Source organism: Aethalodelphis obliquidens, unplaced genomic scaffold (assembly GCF_003676395.1).
Source record: "Aethalodelphis obliquidens isolate GAN/ISIS:26980383/991018 unplaced genomic scaffold, ASM367639v1 scaffold28, whole genome shotgun sequence".
NCBI classification, from domain to species: Eukaryota; Metazoa; Chordata; class Mammalia; order Artiodactyla; family Delphinidae; genus Aethalodelphis; species Aethalodelphis obliquidens.
This window is the reverse complement of record NW_020837972.1, coordinates 17,418,103-17,431,803: the sequence shown is the minus strand read 5'-3', so window position 1 is coordinate 17,431,803 and position 13,701 is coordinate 17,418,103. Positions and strand designations below refer to the sequence as shown.

At 40.2% G+C, this 13,701-nt stretch overlaps 1 protein-coding gene across 1 annotated transcript in view; it reads right to left on the bottom strand.

The window, feature by feature from the left end:
• CCDC62 (coiled-coil domain containing 62) overlaps nucleotides 1-13,701 on the bottom strand; it is a 41,183-nt gene that overhangs the window by 844 nt on the left and 26,638 nt on the right. The window contains exons 11-12 of the mRNA XM_027124949.1: nucleotides 12,791-12,916; nucleotides 572-659 (exon numbers count right to left, since the gene is read on the bottom strand). Of these exons, the coding sequence (XP_026980750.1) occupies nucleotides 606-659; nucleotides 12,791-12,916 (180 nt within the window). The 3' untranslated portion in view covers nucleotides 572-605. The remainder of the gene's footprint in view (nucleotides 1-571; nucleotides 660-12,790; nucleotides 12,917-13,701) is intronic.

Genomic DNA, 13,701 nt, shown 5'->3' with positions numbered 1-13,701 from the left:
TTATAAATATGAAAACTTCTCAGCAAAGAGAAAGAAGACAGGGAGACAGGGAGAGGGCTACTTACTGCTTTCAGGGTCTTAAAAATGCTCTTATGCTTAAGTGGAAAACAATGGAAACGATTTTACCTTTTAACTGATCAAAATGGATTCTAAAGAAACTTTGCCTATGAAATGAAGGTTTGATAGAAGGAAACACAAATCAAGAAAGTGCTTACTGGGTCAATAAGCCTTTTTATAAGACTTGAAACCCCGCAGGAAGATTTCTTTCCAGACAGACATTCAGATGAAATGCTGACATGTGAGTTTACATTCCGATTTTGAAAGCTATACGAATTCACTTCCTTAGGTTTAAAATTCTGGGTACTGAGAACAAGAACTTTCTGATCTGCATTTCTCTTATAAGTAACTGACATTTTACTCTGATTAAATTTAGAAGGTGTGTATAAATAGGTCAAACAAAAGAGAAAGGATTACAGGTCACACAAACGCACTGCTGGGACTCCACATTATCAGTGCTCCCCAGTTACTTATTAAATATAGATATAAGGTGAGATAAGGAAAGGTGACTTACCCATGATCACCATGAATACATGAATTTGTTTTCTTCAATTACCGAGAAGGGTATTTTTTTCAGCTGACTCTTCTGAGACTTCCACATTCTACAAAACAACTCCCAAATTAATACCCAGGATAGAACAACTAGAAAATACTTAAGAGGACAATACACAAATATAGCGGAAATGCCTTTAAAAGACCTTAGGGAATTAATGAAATACAATGAAGTAATTTCATAAAACCAACGTCATCCACCCAAAAGATGTGTTGATTTCCCGCTCATGTGTGGGGTCCCTGTCTCTAAACCGTAGCTGGAATGTTCTGTTTGCTTTACCATACGTGTATGGCTAAACCATGGCAATTGGCTGATGCCCAAATATAACTGGCTCTTTGTCAGCCTTTATATAGACTCTGCGGTGAGCCTTTAGTGAATGCGGTGGTCATCAAGAAGAATCAACAAGTCGTAGCGACACTTTAATTCATTACAGTGCCTACTAAGGGTGTAGCATTGTTAGGTCTGGGGCAAATATTAAAAAAGAAAAAGAAGGAAAGAAGAGGAGAAGGAAGCTTGGAAAGACACCGGTAGACTCCAGTGGAGAACCTGGCCTTGCTCAGCCTCTGCCTCCTCCCACGGGGCCTACGTTTGAACCATGTTGGGATTACTCTCGGTGCTTCCAGACCTCTGTGCTCTTAATCATGCTGCTTCCTCTCTACTGGAAGAGGCTTCCTAGGTATTTTACACCCTGATGTATTTTATTTTATTTAAAAACATCATTCTAGGGACTTCCTGGTGGTTCAGTGGTTGAGAATCCGCCTGCCAATGTAGGGGACATGGATTCGAGCCCTGGTCCGGGAAGATCCCACATGCCGTGGAGCAACTAAGCCCGTGCGCCACAACTACTGAGCCTGCGCCCTACGGCCCGCGAGCCACAACTACTGAGCCCGTGTGCCACAACTACTGAAGCCCGCACGCCTAGAGCCCAAGCTCCGCAACAAGAGAAGCCACTGCAATGAGAAGCCCGCGCACCGCAACGAAGAGCAGCCCCCGCTCGCCGCAACTAGAGAAAGCCTGCGCGCAGCAATGAAGACCCAACGCGGCCAAAAATAAATAAATTTATTAAAAAAAAAAAAAGAAAAAAGAAAAGGTCGAGAACCCTGACAGGTCATCCCGACAGTTGCAAACTAGTGATGAGGATGTCCCATGTTCTGGTCAAAAGTCCAAATTCGGTTTCAGGCTGTGTCCCCCTGACCCCAACACCACAGGAAGCCTGCCATGGGTGAATGAGATGTGGCAGCTGTGCTGTTTTACTCTTTCCTTTTTTCTCTATTTTTAACTTATTGGGGGTTTTTAAGTAGTTAATACCTGAGCATGGTTTCAAAAATATATATATTCTTAAAAATATATATATATATAAAATATATATATATATATATATATATATATATATATATATCCTTATTCCCATCCCATATGTAGAATACCACATGAATCTTTCAGCGTCCTGCTTCTTTTCACTTAATAGTATATCCTGGAAATATTTCTGCATCCAAGACCTTCCTATTCTGTCTCATGGTAATAGTCCATGTGCCACGGCTATTCACTCAGTTCCTTCTTGCTAGGCACTTGGATCGTTTCCTAACTCTTGCTGTTATAAAGCAATGCTGCCATGAAAAACTTGTACATATACCATTTTATACACATGTGGCTGTACCTGAACGAGAGATTCCCAAAGTGACACTGCCACTGCAAAGGGTCAGCTCTTCTGCAGTTTTTAGAAAACACTGACAGATTCCTTGCCAGAAGGACTGAATCGCTTTGTGCTCCCCCAGCAATGTGTGAGAGTACCTATTTCAGAGAAAGGCTTTGAATTAAGACCCTTGTCTTTAGCGACAGATGGCAAAACCCTGGTGAAGCAGACAGGCTGCTCAGAACTTACCCTGCTTCCTTACTGCAAAAATTAAGAATTTTTTACAACAGTATTTACTTTTTCTGTAACCAGTTATACTCTGTTCAAAGGACCAGAGGGGAGGAGTTTGCAAAGTGCATTGCCAAGTAGACTTCTGTTAGTTAAAATTCTGTTTTCCCAGCATCTTTAGAATCAGTTAACAATCCATGGGAAAATATATTACATCTGAAGACAGTATTTTTTTCCAACTAAATGATTATCTGATTAGAATCATGTGGGATGTTAAGCAAGAGATTTAATCACCTGCCCTCCCCTGTAAAATGAATGGTTGAGATTGGATCTCTCTTTAAGATCTTTCTAGCTCAAATATTCTCTTAAACCAACTTTTCACCAACCTCAAATACCTTTAGCATTTTTTCAGTCTATACCTGAGGGTCACTGTTCTGCCTTTTTCCTGAACTCTTCCTATCAGTTCCATTCAAGGAGCATCCTCTGTAGCAGGTATGGCATGTGCTACACTGGGGAAGGCAGGATGAGTGAGAGGGGCTCCTTAACGCACGCACGGAGGAGCAGAGACCCATGGATGTAATCAGCTGTCATGTACTGTGACACGCACTCTGATGGAGATGTTACACAAACACACTCCCAGCTGTGCTACGAGGACAAAAGTGAGGGAGCTCCTGATTACATCTTAGGTAGGAATTTAACATAAAACCCTAAAGGAGAGGTTATTCTGAAATACAGTTGGTTCTGCTATGACACTTGTTTTGAAAACATACATTTGTTCCAACGCATCGGATATATTAGGGAACAACCTGAGCATGATGTGAAGTTTGTGTTTGTTAATGTGCGACTTTGTCCACGAGAAACACTAGGTGAACTGGGCCGGGCCGTGTAGGAATACACACCCCACGCCCCTCCACCACCACCCGCGGCGTGTCACGAGCCACATCCATCCACATCTGCTGCTACGACTTTCCATCCACTAACCCTCCTTCTACCACTTTCCAGTAAGTCACAAGCTGCAACCTCCTCTCCGAGGCCCAGTTCTACCTGCAGACTTCAGGTCTTTTTCAAGGTAAAGTGCCACATTTATGGCAATATTTGTGTATTTCTTAACTACTTAACATGTATAAAACTGTACTACCGTTTAAATTACATTCCTGTCCTTTTAAAAAATGGGTCACTGATAAAGTTTTTGAGTGTTATGCTCAAAACCCCATTTTCCCCATAAACTGTGTGGTTTTTATTGTGCAGGTTTGCACTGTGTGGTGATTTTTAGGAACCTGTATGTTGCATTACGGCAGATATAACTGTGGTTATCAAAATATTAAACAGGACTGTGATATAATAATACATATCCTTTTTACTAGTGCATTAAATAATAAGATCTAGCAGCAGGCCTAATGGTCTGTAATGCTGAGGTAGTACTAAGTGTAAATGATATGTCAAGATATCCGTAATAACAGTAATATGGTAGGAAACTCTGTGATCTCTACTAATGACAGAGTCACAGGTAGTAGGTACTATGATGGCTTGTTTCCTATATTCATAATTGAAGGAAGTGCTACATTTTAATTAGAGGTTAATAAAAATAACCTTAGTGTAATTTTTATCCCCGTCAAAGTTTATGGGTCCCCTGAATTCTATTCAAAAAACTCTGATGAAAAATCTCTGCCCAACAAATCCATAAAGACAGGAAGTGGATGAGTGTCAGCCCGAGGCTGGGGGAGGCGGAGTGGGGAGAAACTGCCAGTGGGTACAAGGTTCTTCTGGAATGATGAAAATGTTCTACAGTCAGACTATGGTGATGGTTGCACAACTTTGTAAATATACTAAAACCACTGAATTGTACACTTTTACATGGGAGAACTTTATGGTATGCACGTTATCCTTTAACAAAGCTGTTAAAAAATTTAAAAATCATCACCAATACTTAAAAATATGTTCTGCCCCAATGTAAATAAACTACTTCGCTAATGCTTCAAAGATTTTGTCAAGAAAAAAATCTTCCTAGAAAACACCACAAGTCCATCATGGTTTCTACTCTGAAAAGCTTATACGGCACACATGGCACAAATACTTTTAAAAATCACGATTCAGGGAGCCCAGTATTCTTTAAGGTAATCTTTGCAATAACCTGTTGAAGCTAGTGGCAGTGAGCATGTTGATTCTAAAATGGTTAATGTCCTAGTTTCAGATCATCTGTCACACAGAAACTGCCCCATAGAACTCTGAGTCTAACAAAATTCCAATGTGAAGAAGAGCTAAGCAAGAAATGCCACCAGAGAGAGTATTTCATGGAACAAGGCGAGGATGTTCGCTCTCACTATTTCCATTCAGTATCGATCTGGAAGTCTTAGCCAGAGCAATAAGGTAAAGAAAAAGAAATAAGGCATAAAAATTAGAAAAAGAAATTCTTTATTCACAAATGACATGACTGTGTATGTAGAAAATCCTAAGAAGCTACAGAAAATCTACTAGAATAGGTGGATTTAGCAAAGATGCTTTTTTTTTTCTTATTAGTCATCAATTTTATACACATCAGTGTATACATGTCAATCCCAATCTCCCAATTCAGCACACCACCATCCCCACCACCCTGCGGCTTTCCCCCCTTGGTGTCCATACGTTTCTTCTCTACATCTGTGTCTCAACTTCTGCCCTGCAAACTGGATCATCTGTACCATTTTTCTAGGTTCCATATACATGCGTTAATATATGATATTTGTTTCTCTCTTTCTGATTTACGTTACCCTGTATGACAGTCTCTAGATCCATCCACGTCTCAACAAACGACCCAGTTTCATTCCTTTTTATGGCCACATTTTTTCCAGTATTACAGTATTACAGTATTTACAGTATTATTCCACTGTATATATGTACCACAACTTCTTTATCCATTCATCTGTCAATGGGCATTTAGGTTGCTTCCATGACCTGGCTATTGTAAATAGTGCTGCAGTGAACACTGGGGTGCATGTGTCTTTTTGAATTATGGTTTTCTCTGGGTATATGCCCAGTAGTGGGATTGCTGGATCATATGGTAATTCTATTTTTAGTTTTTTAAGGAACCTCCATACTGTTCTCCACAGTGGCTGTATCAATTTACATTCTCACAAACAGTGCAAGAGGGTTCCGTTTTCTCCACACCCTCTCCAGCATTTGTTGTTTGTAGATTTTCTGATGATGCCCATTCTAACTGGTGTGAGGCAATACCTCATTGTAGTTTTGATTTGCATTTCTCTAATAATGAGTGATGTTGAGCAGCTTTTCATGTGCTTCTTGGCCATCTGTATGTCTTCTTTGGAGGAATGTCTATTTAGGTCTTCTGCCCATTTTTGGATTGGGTTGTTTGTTTTTTTAATATTGAGCTGCATGAGCTGTTTATATATTTTGGAGATTAATCCTTTGTCCTAATCCTTTGTCCATTGATTTGTTTGCAAATATTTTCTCCCATTCTGAGGGTTGTCTTTTTGTCTCTATGGTTTCCTTTGCTGTGCAAAAGTTTTTAAGTTTCATTAGGTCCCATTTGTTTATTTTTGTTTTTATTTCCATTATTCTAGGAGGTGGATCAAAAAAGATCTTGCTGTGATTTATGTCAAAGAGTGTTCTTCCTATGTTTTCCTCTAAGAGTTTTATAGTGTCCGGTCTTACATTTAGGTCTCGAATCCATTTTGAGTTTATTTTTGTGTATGGTGTTAGGGAGTGTTCTAATTTCATTCTTTTACACGTAGCTGTCTAGTTTTCCCAGCACCACTTATTGAAGAGACTGTCTTTTCTCCATTGTATATCCTTGCCTCCTTTGTCATAGATTAGTTGACCATAAGTGTGTGGGTTTATCTCTGGGCTTTCTATCTTATTCCATTGATCTGTTTCTGTTTTTGTGCCAGTATCATATTGTCTTAATTATTGTAGCTTTTTAGTATAGTCTGAAGTCAGGGAGTCTGATTCCTCCAGCTCTGTTTTTTTCCCTCAAGACTGCTTTGGCTATTCGGGGTCCTTTGTGTCTCCATACAAATTTTAAGACTTTTTGTTCTAGTTCCGTAAAAAATGCCATTGGTAATTTGATAGGGATTGCATTGAATCTGTAGGTTGCTTTGGGTAGTATAGTCATTTTCACAGTATTGATTCTTCCAATCCAAGAACATGGTATATCTCTCCATCTGTTGGTATCATCTTTAATTTCTTTCATCAGTGTCTTATCGTTTTCTGCATACAGGTCTTTTGTCTCCCTAGGTAGGTTTATTCCTAGGTATTTTATTCTTTTTGTTGAAATGGTAAATGGGAATGTTTCCTTAATTTCTCTTTCAGATTTTTCATCATTAGTGTATAGGAATGCAAGAGATCAATGTGCATTAATTTTGTATCCTGCAGCTTTACCAAATTCATTGACTAGCTCTAGTAGTTTTCTGGTGGCATTTTTAGAATTCTCTATGTATAGTGTCATCTGCAAACAGTGACACTTTTACTTCTTCTTTTCCAATTTGTATTTCTTTTATTTCTTTTTCTTCTCTGACTGCCGTGGCTAGGACTTCCAAAACTACGTTGAATAATAGTGGTGAGAGTGGACATCCTTGTCTTGTTCCTGATCTTAGAGGAAAGGCTTTCAGTTTTTCAACACTGAGAATGATGTTTGCTGTGGGTTTGTCGTATCTGGCCTTTATTATGTTGAGATAGGTTCCCTCTATGCCCACTTTCTGGAGAGTTTTTATCATAAATGGATGTTGAATTTTGTCAAAAGTTTTTGTGCATCTATTGAGATAATCATATGGTTTTTATTCTTCAATTTGTTAATATGGTATATCACATCGATTGATTTGCGTATATTGAAGAATCCTTGCATTCCTGGGATAAATCCCACTTGATCATGGTGTATGATCCTTTTAATGTGTTGTTGGATTCTGTTTGCTAGTATTTTGTTGAGGATTTTTGCATCTATATTCATCAGTGATATTGGTTTGTAATTTTCTTTTTTTGTAGTATCTTTGTCTGGTTTTGGTACCAGGGTGATGGTGGCCTCATAGAATGAGTTTGGGAGTGTTCCTTCCTATGCAATTTTTTGGAAGAGTTTGAGAAAGATGGGTGTTAGCTCTTCTCTAAATGTCTGATAGAATTCACCTGTGAAGCGATCTGGTCCTGGACTTTTGTTTGTTGGAAGACATTTAATCACAGTTTCAATTTCATTACTTGTGATTGGTCTGTTCATATTTTCTGTTTCTTCCTGGTTCAGTCTTGGAAGGTTATCTCTTTCTAAGAATTTGTCCATTTTATTGGCATAGAGTTGCTTGTAGTAGTCTCTTAGGATGCTTTGTATTTCTGCAGTGTCTGTTGTAACTTCTCCTTTTTCATTTCTAATTTTATTGATTTGAGTCCTCTCCCTCTTTTTCTTGATGAGTCTGGCTAATGGTTTATCAATTTTGTTTATCTTCTCAAAGAACCAGCTTTTAGTTTTATTGATCTTTGCTATTGTTTTCTTTGTTTCCATTTCATTTATTTCTGCTCTGATCTTTATGATTTCTTTCCTTCTGCTAACTTCGGGTTTTGTTTGTTTGTCTTTCTCTAGTTCCTTTAGGTGTAAGGTTAGATTGTTTATTTGAGATTTTTCTTGTTTCTTGAGGTAGGCTTGTATAGCTATAAACTTGCCTCTTAGAGCTGCTTTTGCTGCATCCCATAGGTTTTGGATGGTCGTGTTTTCATTGTCATTTGTCTCTAGGTATTTTTTGATTTCCTCTTTGATTTCTTCAGTGATCTCTTGGTTATTTAGTAACGTATTGTTTAGCCTCCATGTGTTTGTGTTTTTTACGTTTTTTTCCCTGTAATTGATTTCTAATCTCATAGCATTGTGGTCAGAAAAGATGCTTGATATGATTTCAATTTTCTTAAATTTACTGAGGCTTGATTTGTGACCCAAGATGTGATCTATCCTGGAGAGTGTTCTGTGCGCACTTGAGAAGAAAATGTAATCTGCTGTTTTTGGATGGAATGTCCTATAAATATCAATTAAATCTATCTGGTCTATTGTGTCATTTAAAGCTTCTGTTTCCTTATTTATTTTCATTTTGGATGATCTGTCCATTGGTGTAAGTGAGGTGTTAAAGTCCCCCACTATTATTGTGTTACTGCCAATTTCCTCTTTTATAGCTGTTAGCAGTTGCCTTATGTATTGAGGTGCTCCTGTGTTGTGTGCATATATATTTATAATTGTTACATCTTCTTCTTGGATTGATCCCTTGATCATTATGTAGTGTCCTTCCTTGTCTCTTGTAACATTCTTTATTTTAAAGTCTATTTTGTCTGATATGAGTATTGCTACTCCAGCTTTCTTTTGATTTCCATTTGCATGGAATATCTTTTGCCATCCCCTCACTTTCAGTCTGTATGTGTCCCTAGGTCTGAAGTGGGTCTCTTGTAGACAGCATATATATGGGTCTTGTTTTTGTATCCATTCAGCAAGCCTGTGTCTTTTGGTTGGAGCATTTAATCCATTCATGTTTAAGGTAATTATCGATATGTATGTTCCTATGACCATTTTCTTAATTGTTTTGGGTTTGTTTTTGTAGGTCCTTTTCTTCTCTTGTGTTTCCTACTTAGAGAAGTCCCTTTAGCATTTGTTGTAGGGCTGGTTTGGTGGTGCTGAATACTCTTAGCTTTTGCTTGTCTGTAAAGCTTTTGAGTTCTCCATCGAATCTGAATGAGATCCTTGCCGGGTAGAGTAATCTTGGTTGTAGGTTCTTCCCTTTCATCACTTTAAGTATATCACGCCACTCCCTTCTGGCTTGTAGAGTTTCTGCTGAGAAATCAGCTGTTAACCTTATGGGAGTTCCCTTGTATGTTATCTGTCGTTTTTCCCTTGCTGCTTTCAATACTTTTTCTTTGTCTTTAATTTTTGCCAATTTGATTACTATGTGTCTCAGCCTGTTTCTCCTTGGGTTTATCCTGTATGGGACTCGCTGCACTTCCTGGACTTGGGTGGCTATTTCCTTTCCCATGTTAGGGAAGTTTTCAACTATAATTTCTTCAAATATTTTCTCTGGTCCTTTCTCTCTTCTCCTTCTGGGGCCCCTATACTGCGAATGTTGTTGCATTTAATGTTGTCCCAGAGGTCTCTTAGGGTGTCTTCATTTCTTTTCATTCTTTTTTCTTTATTCTGTTCCGCAGCAGTGAATTCCACCATTCTGTCTTCCAGGTCACTTATCCGTTCTTCTGCCTCAGTTATTCTGCTATTGATTCCTTCTAGTGTAGTTTTCATTTCAGTTATTGTATTGTTCGTTCATCTCTGTTTGTTTGCTCTTTAATTCTTCTAGGTCTTTGTTAAACATTTCTTGCATCTTCTCGATCTTTGCCTCCATTCTTTTTCTGAGGTCCTGGATCATCTTCACTATCATTATTCTGAATTCTTTTTCTGGAAGGTTGCTTATCTCCACTTCATTTAGTTGTTTTTCTGGGTTTTTATCTTGTTCCTTCATCTGGTACATAGCCCTCTGCCTTTTCATCTGGTCTATCTTTCTGTGAATGTGGTTTTTGTTCCACAGGCTGCAGGACTGTAGTTCTTCTTGCTTCTGCTGTGTGCCCTCTGGTGGATGAGGCTATCTAAGAGGCTTGTGCAAGTTTCCTGCTAGTGTTGGAGGGTCTCCTGCAGAGGTGGGCGGTGGCTGTGGCTCACCATGGGGACCAGGACACTGGCAGCAGAAGTTCTGGGAAGTACTCCTTGGCGTGAGCCCTCCCACAGTCTGCCATCAGCCCCACCAAAGAGCCCAGGTAGCAAAGATGCAATTTATAAAAGGCAATTATCGTTCTTTATATCATCAACAAACAATTTGAGAATGAAATTTAAAATACCACATATGATGGCATCAATAAACAAAATGTTAGGAATAAATTTTTAAAAAGATGTGTAATGGGGCTTCCCTGGTGGCGCAGTGGTTAAGAATCCGCCTGCCAATGCAGGGGACACGGGTTAGAGCCCTGGTCCGGGAAGATCCCACATGCTGCGAAGCAACTAAGCCCGTGTGCCACAACTACTGAGCCTGTGCTCTAGAGCCCACAAGCCACAACTACTGAGCCCGCGTGCCACAGCTACTGAGCCTGTGCACCTAGAGCCCGTGCTCTGCAACAAGAGAAGCCACCGCAATGAGAAGCCCGTCGACACAACTAGAGAAAGCCCATGCACAGCAACGAAGACCCAATGCAGCCAAAAATTAATACATTAATAAAATAAATTAAAAAGAAATGTGTAAGACCCCTACAATGAAAACTACAAAATATGGTTTAAGAGAAAAGAAGGAAGACCTAAGCAACTGGAGATATACTCTGTTCACAGATGTCAATCCTTCCCAAAGTGATCCGTAGATTCAATGAAATCACAATACCAGAGGGCACTTTAAAAAAACTGACACGTTGACTCTAAAATTGCTATGGACCTGGCAAAGGGCCTAGAATAGGCAAAACAATTTTGCAAACAAAGTCAAGGATGTATACTGATTTCAAGATTTCCTATAGAGTTATGTAATCAATTTGGTGTGGTATTGGTGTAAGGAGAACAACCATATCAATGGAACGGATTGGAGACTCCAGAAATAGACCCTTGAATATACAGTCAACAGATTTTCAATAAAGATGCTGAAAGTAATTCAATGGAGAAAGGACAGTCTTTTCAACAAATGATGACGATGATGGAGCTAAAGTCTGTATGGAGAAAAATGAACCTTGATCTTTACTTCACACCATCCACAAAATTTAAATAAGAGATAAACCATAGACCTAAACAGAACCAAAAAACTTCTAGGAGGAGAAAATATTCACAACCTTGAGGTAGACTTCTTGGAACAAAAAACACACCATTAAAAAAAAAAAAAAAAGGATAAATTGGACTTCATCAAAATTTCAAATTTCTGCTCTTTTATTCTTAAGAGAATGAAAAGGCAAGCCACAAACTAGGAGAAAATATTAATAATATATTTGACAAAAGATAAAGAACTTGAGTCTAGACTATGAAAAACTCTTACAACTCAATTAATATAAAAGGAAACAATCAAATTAAAAATGGGCAAAGGACTTAAAGACACTGCACAGAAGAAGACATATGAAGGGCCAAAGAGCACATGAAGATGCACATCATTAGGTTAACAGGAAAATGCAAATTATTCAATGGCAACGAGATGCCATTTCAGATCTACTAGAATGGCTAAAATCAAATGGACCGACAAAATCAAGGTTGGGGGCTTCCCTGGTGGCGCAGTGGTTGAGAGTCCGCCTGCCGATGCAGGGGACACAGGTTCGTGCCCCGGTCCGGGAAGATCCCACATGCCGTGGAGCGGCTGGGCCCGTGAGCCATGGCCGCTGAGCCTGTGCGTCCGGAGCCTGTGCTCCGCAACGGGAGAGGCCACAACAGTGGGAGGCCCGCGTGCCGCAAAAAAAACAAAAAAATAACAATGAAAGAAGAAGAGGAAAGAGGAGGGAGAAGAAGGAAGGAAGGAAAGAGGGAGGGAGGGAAGGAGAAGGAACTGTTAGTGATTAAGAGAGACCTTAAGGGACTTATCCAAGTGCAAAGTATGGCCCTCGGTTGAGTATTGATTTGAATAACGAGTAAAAAGACATTTTTGAGATAAATGGGGAAACCTTAACGTGGTCTAGTCATTAGACGAAATTAAAGAGTTCCTGTTAATTTGGCTGGGTGTGAAAAAAGTCCTTATCTGTTAGAGCTACAGAATGAAGTACATATGAGTGAAATGATATGATGTCTAGGATTTGCTTTAAAATGTTTCAGGAGATGGGCTTCCCTGGTGGCACAGTGGTTGAGAGTCCGCCTGCCGATGCAGGGGACGCGGGTTCGTGCCCCGGTCCGGAAAGATCCCACATGCCGCGGAGCGGCTGGGCCCCTGAGCCATGACTGCTGAGCCTGCGCGTCTGGAGCCTGTGCTCCGCAACGGGAGAGGCCACAGCAGTGAGAGGCCCGCGGACCGCAAAAAAAAAAAAAAAAAAAAGTTTCAGGAGAAAACAGGTACGGATGGGGGAAGATGAAACAAAACAGCAGAAAGCCGATGGCTACTGAAGCTCTGTGACTGGAAGTATTCTTTCTACATCTGTATTTGAAATTTTCTACAATAAAATATTTTTTAAAAATCCCCCAGAATGTACGTGCATGTGCCCAGGTAACTGGAAAGAGGAAGTCTGGGTGTGGCGACATCTGAGTATGACTTTCTCTTTCTCCTTAAACCCAGCCTGCTACCTCCTCCCCTTTCATTCTAACAGAAAGGGACGTTTGCGCACAACGACTGGAGTGTTTGCATACTACAGATGGGGTCAAAAGAAAAGGAACCACGTACATTTTTGGCGGTGCTGCTGAGATTCTCAGAGCTGATGGGGAGCAGAGTGCTCAGCTCCAGATCTGTAACCATCTGACGGGATTCTGCCAGCAAACGCTGAAGCTTGCTTGTGGGAGAAAAATCATCCTGGGAAAGCAACACAATTCCAGCATTCATGAAATCAAGAAGCACTTTTCATTGTTTATGTTTACAAGTACAATGTAACAAACACAAATGTTAACTGTTCATTAATGTTTGACTTTATTTTTCGTTTTGTTTTGTTTTGTTTTTTGCGGTACGCGGGCATCTCACTGCCGTGGCCTCTCCCGTTGCAGAGCACAGGCTCCGGATGCGCAGGCTCAGCGGCCATGGCTCACGGGCCCAGCCTCTCCACGGCATGTGGGATCCTCCCGGACCGGGGCACGAACCCGTGTCCCCTGCATCGGCAGGCAGACTCTCAACCAGTGCGCCACCAGGGAAGCCCAATGTTTGACTTTAGGTATTACATATCAAAGCAGGGCATTAAACACTAGAAGAACCAAATTCCATTTATTTCTTAGAACCTACTTTGCTAAATAATTTGACTTAAACAGAACTTACTACAACTAATTAAGTAACATCCATGTGATAAGAGAATCCTAGGCATTGTTTACCTCTCTTAAATCAACTTGCCAAGGCTGTAATTACCAGGTCAAAATACTTAAAAAAATGCAACTTTAAGACTAAATCTTGTTAGCTTTTAAAAATAAGTGGAGGGCTTCCCTGGTGGTGCAGTGGTTAAGAGTCTGCCTGCCGATACAGGGGACACGGGTTCGTGCCCCGGTCTGGGAAGATCCCACGTGCCGCAGAGCGGCTGGGCCCATGAGCCATGGCCGCTGAGCCTGTGCGTCCGGAGCCTGTGCTCCGCAGCGGGAGAGGCCGCAACAGTGAGA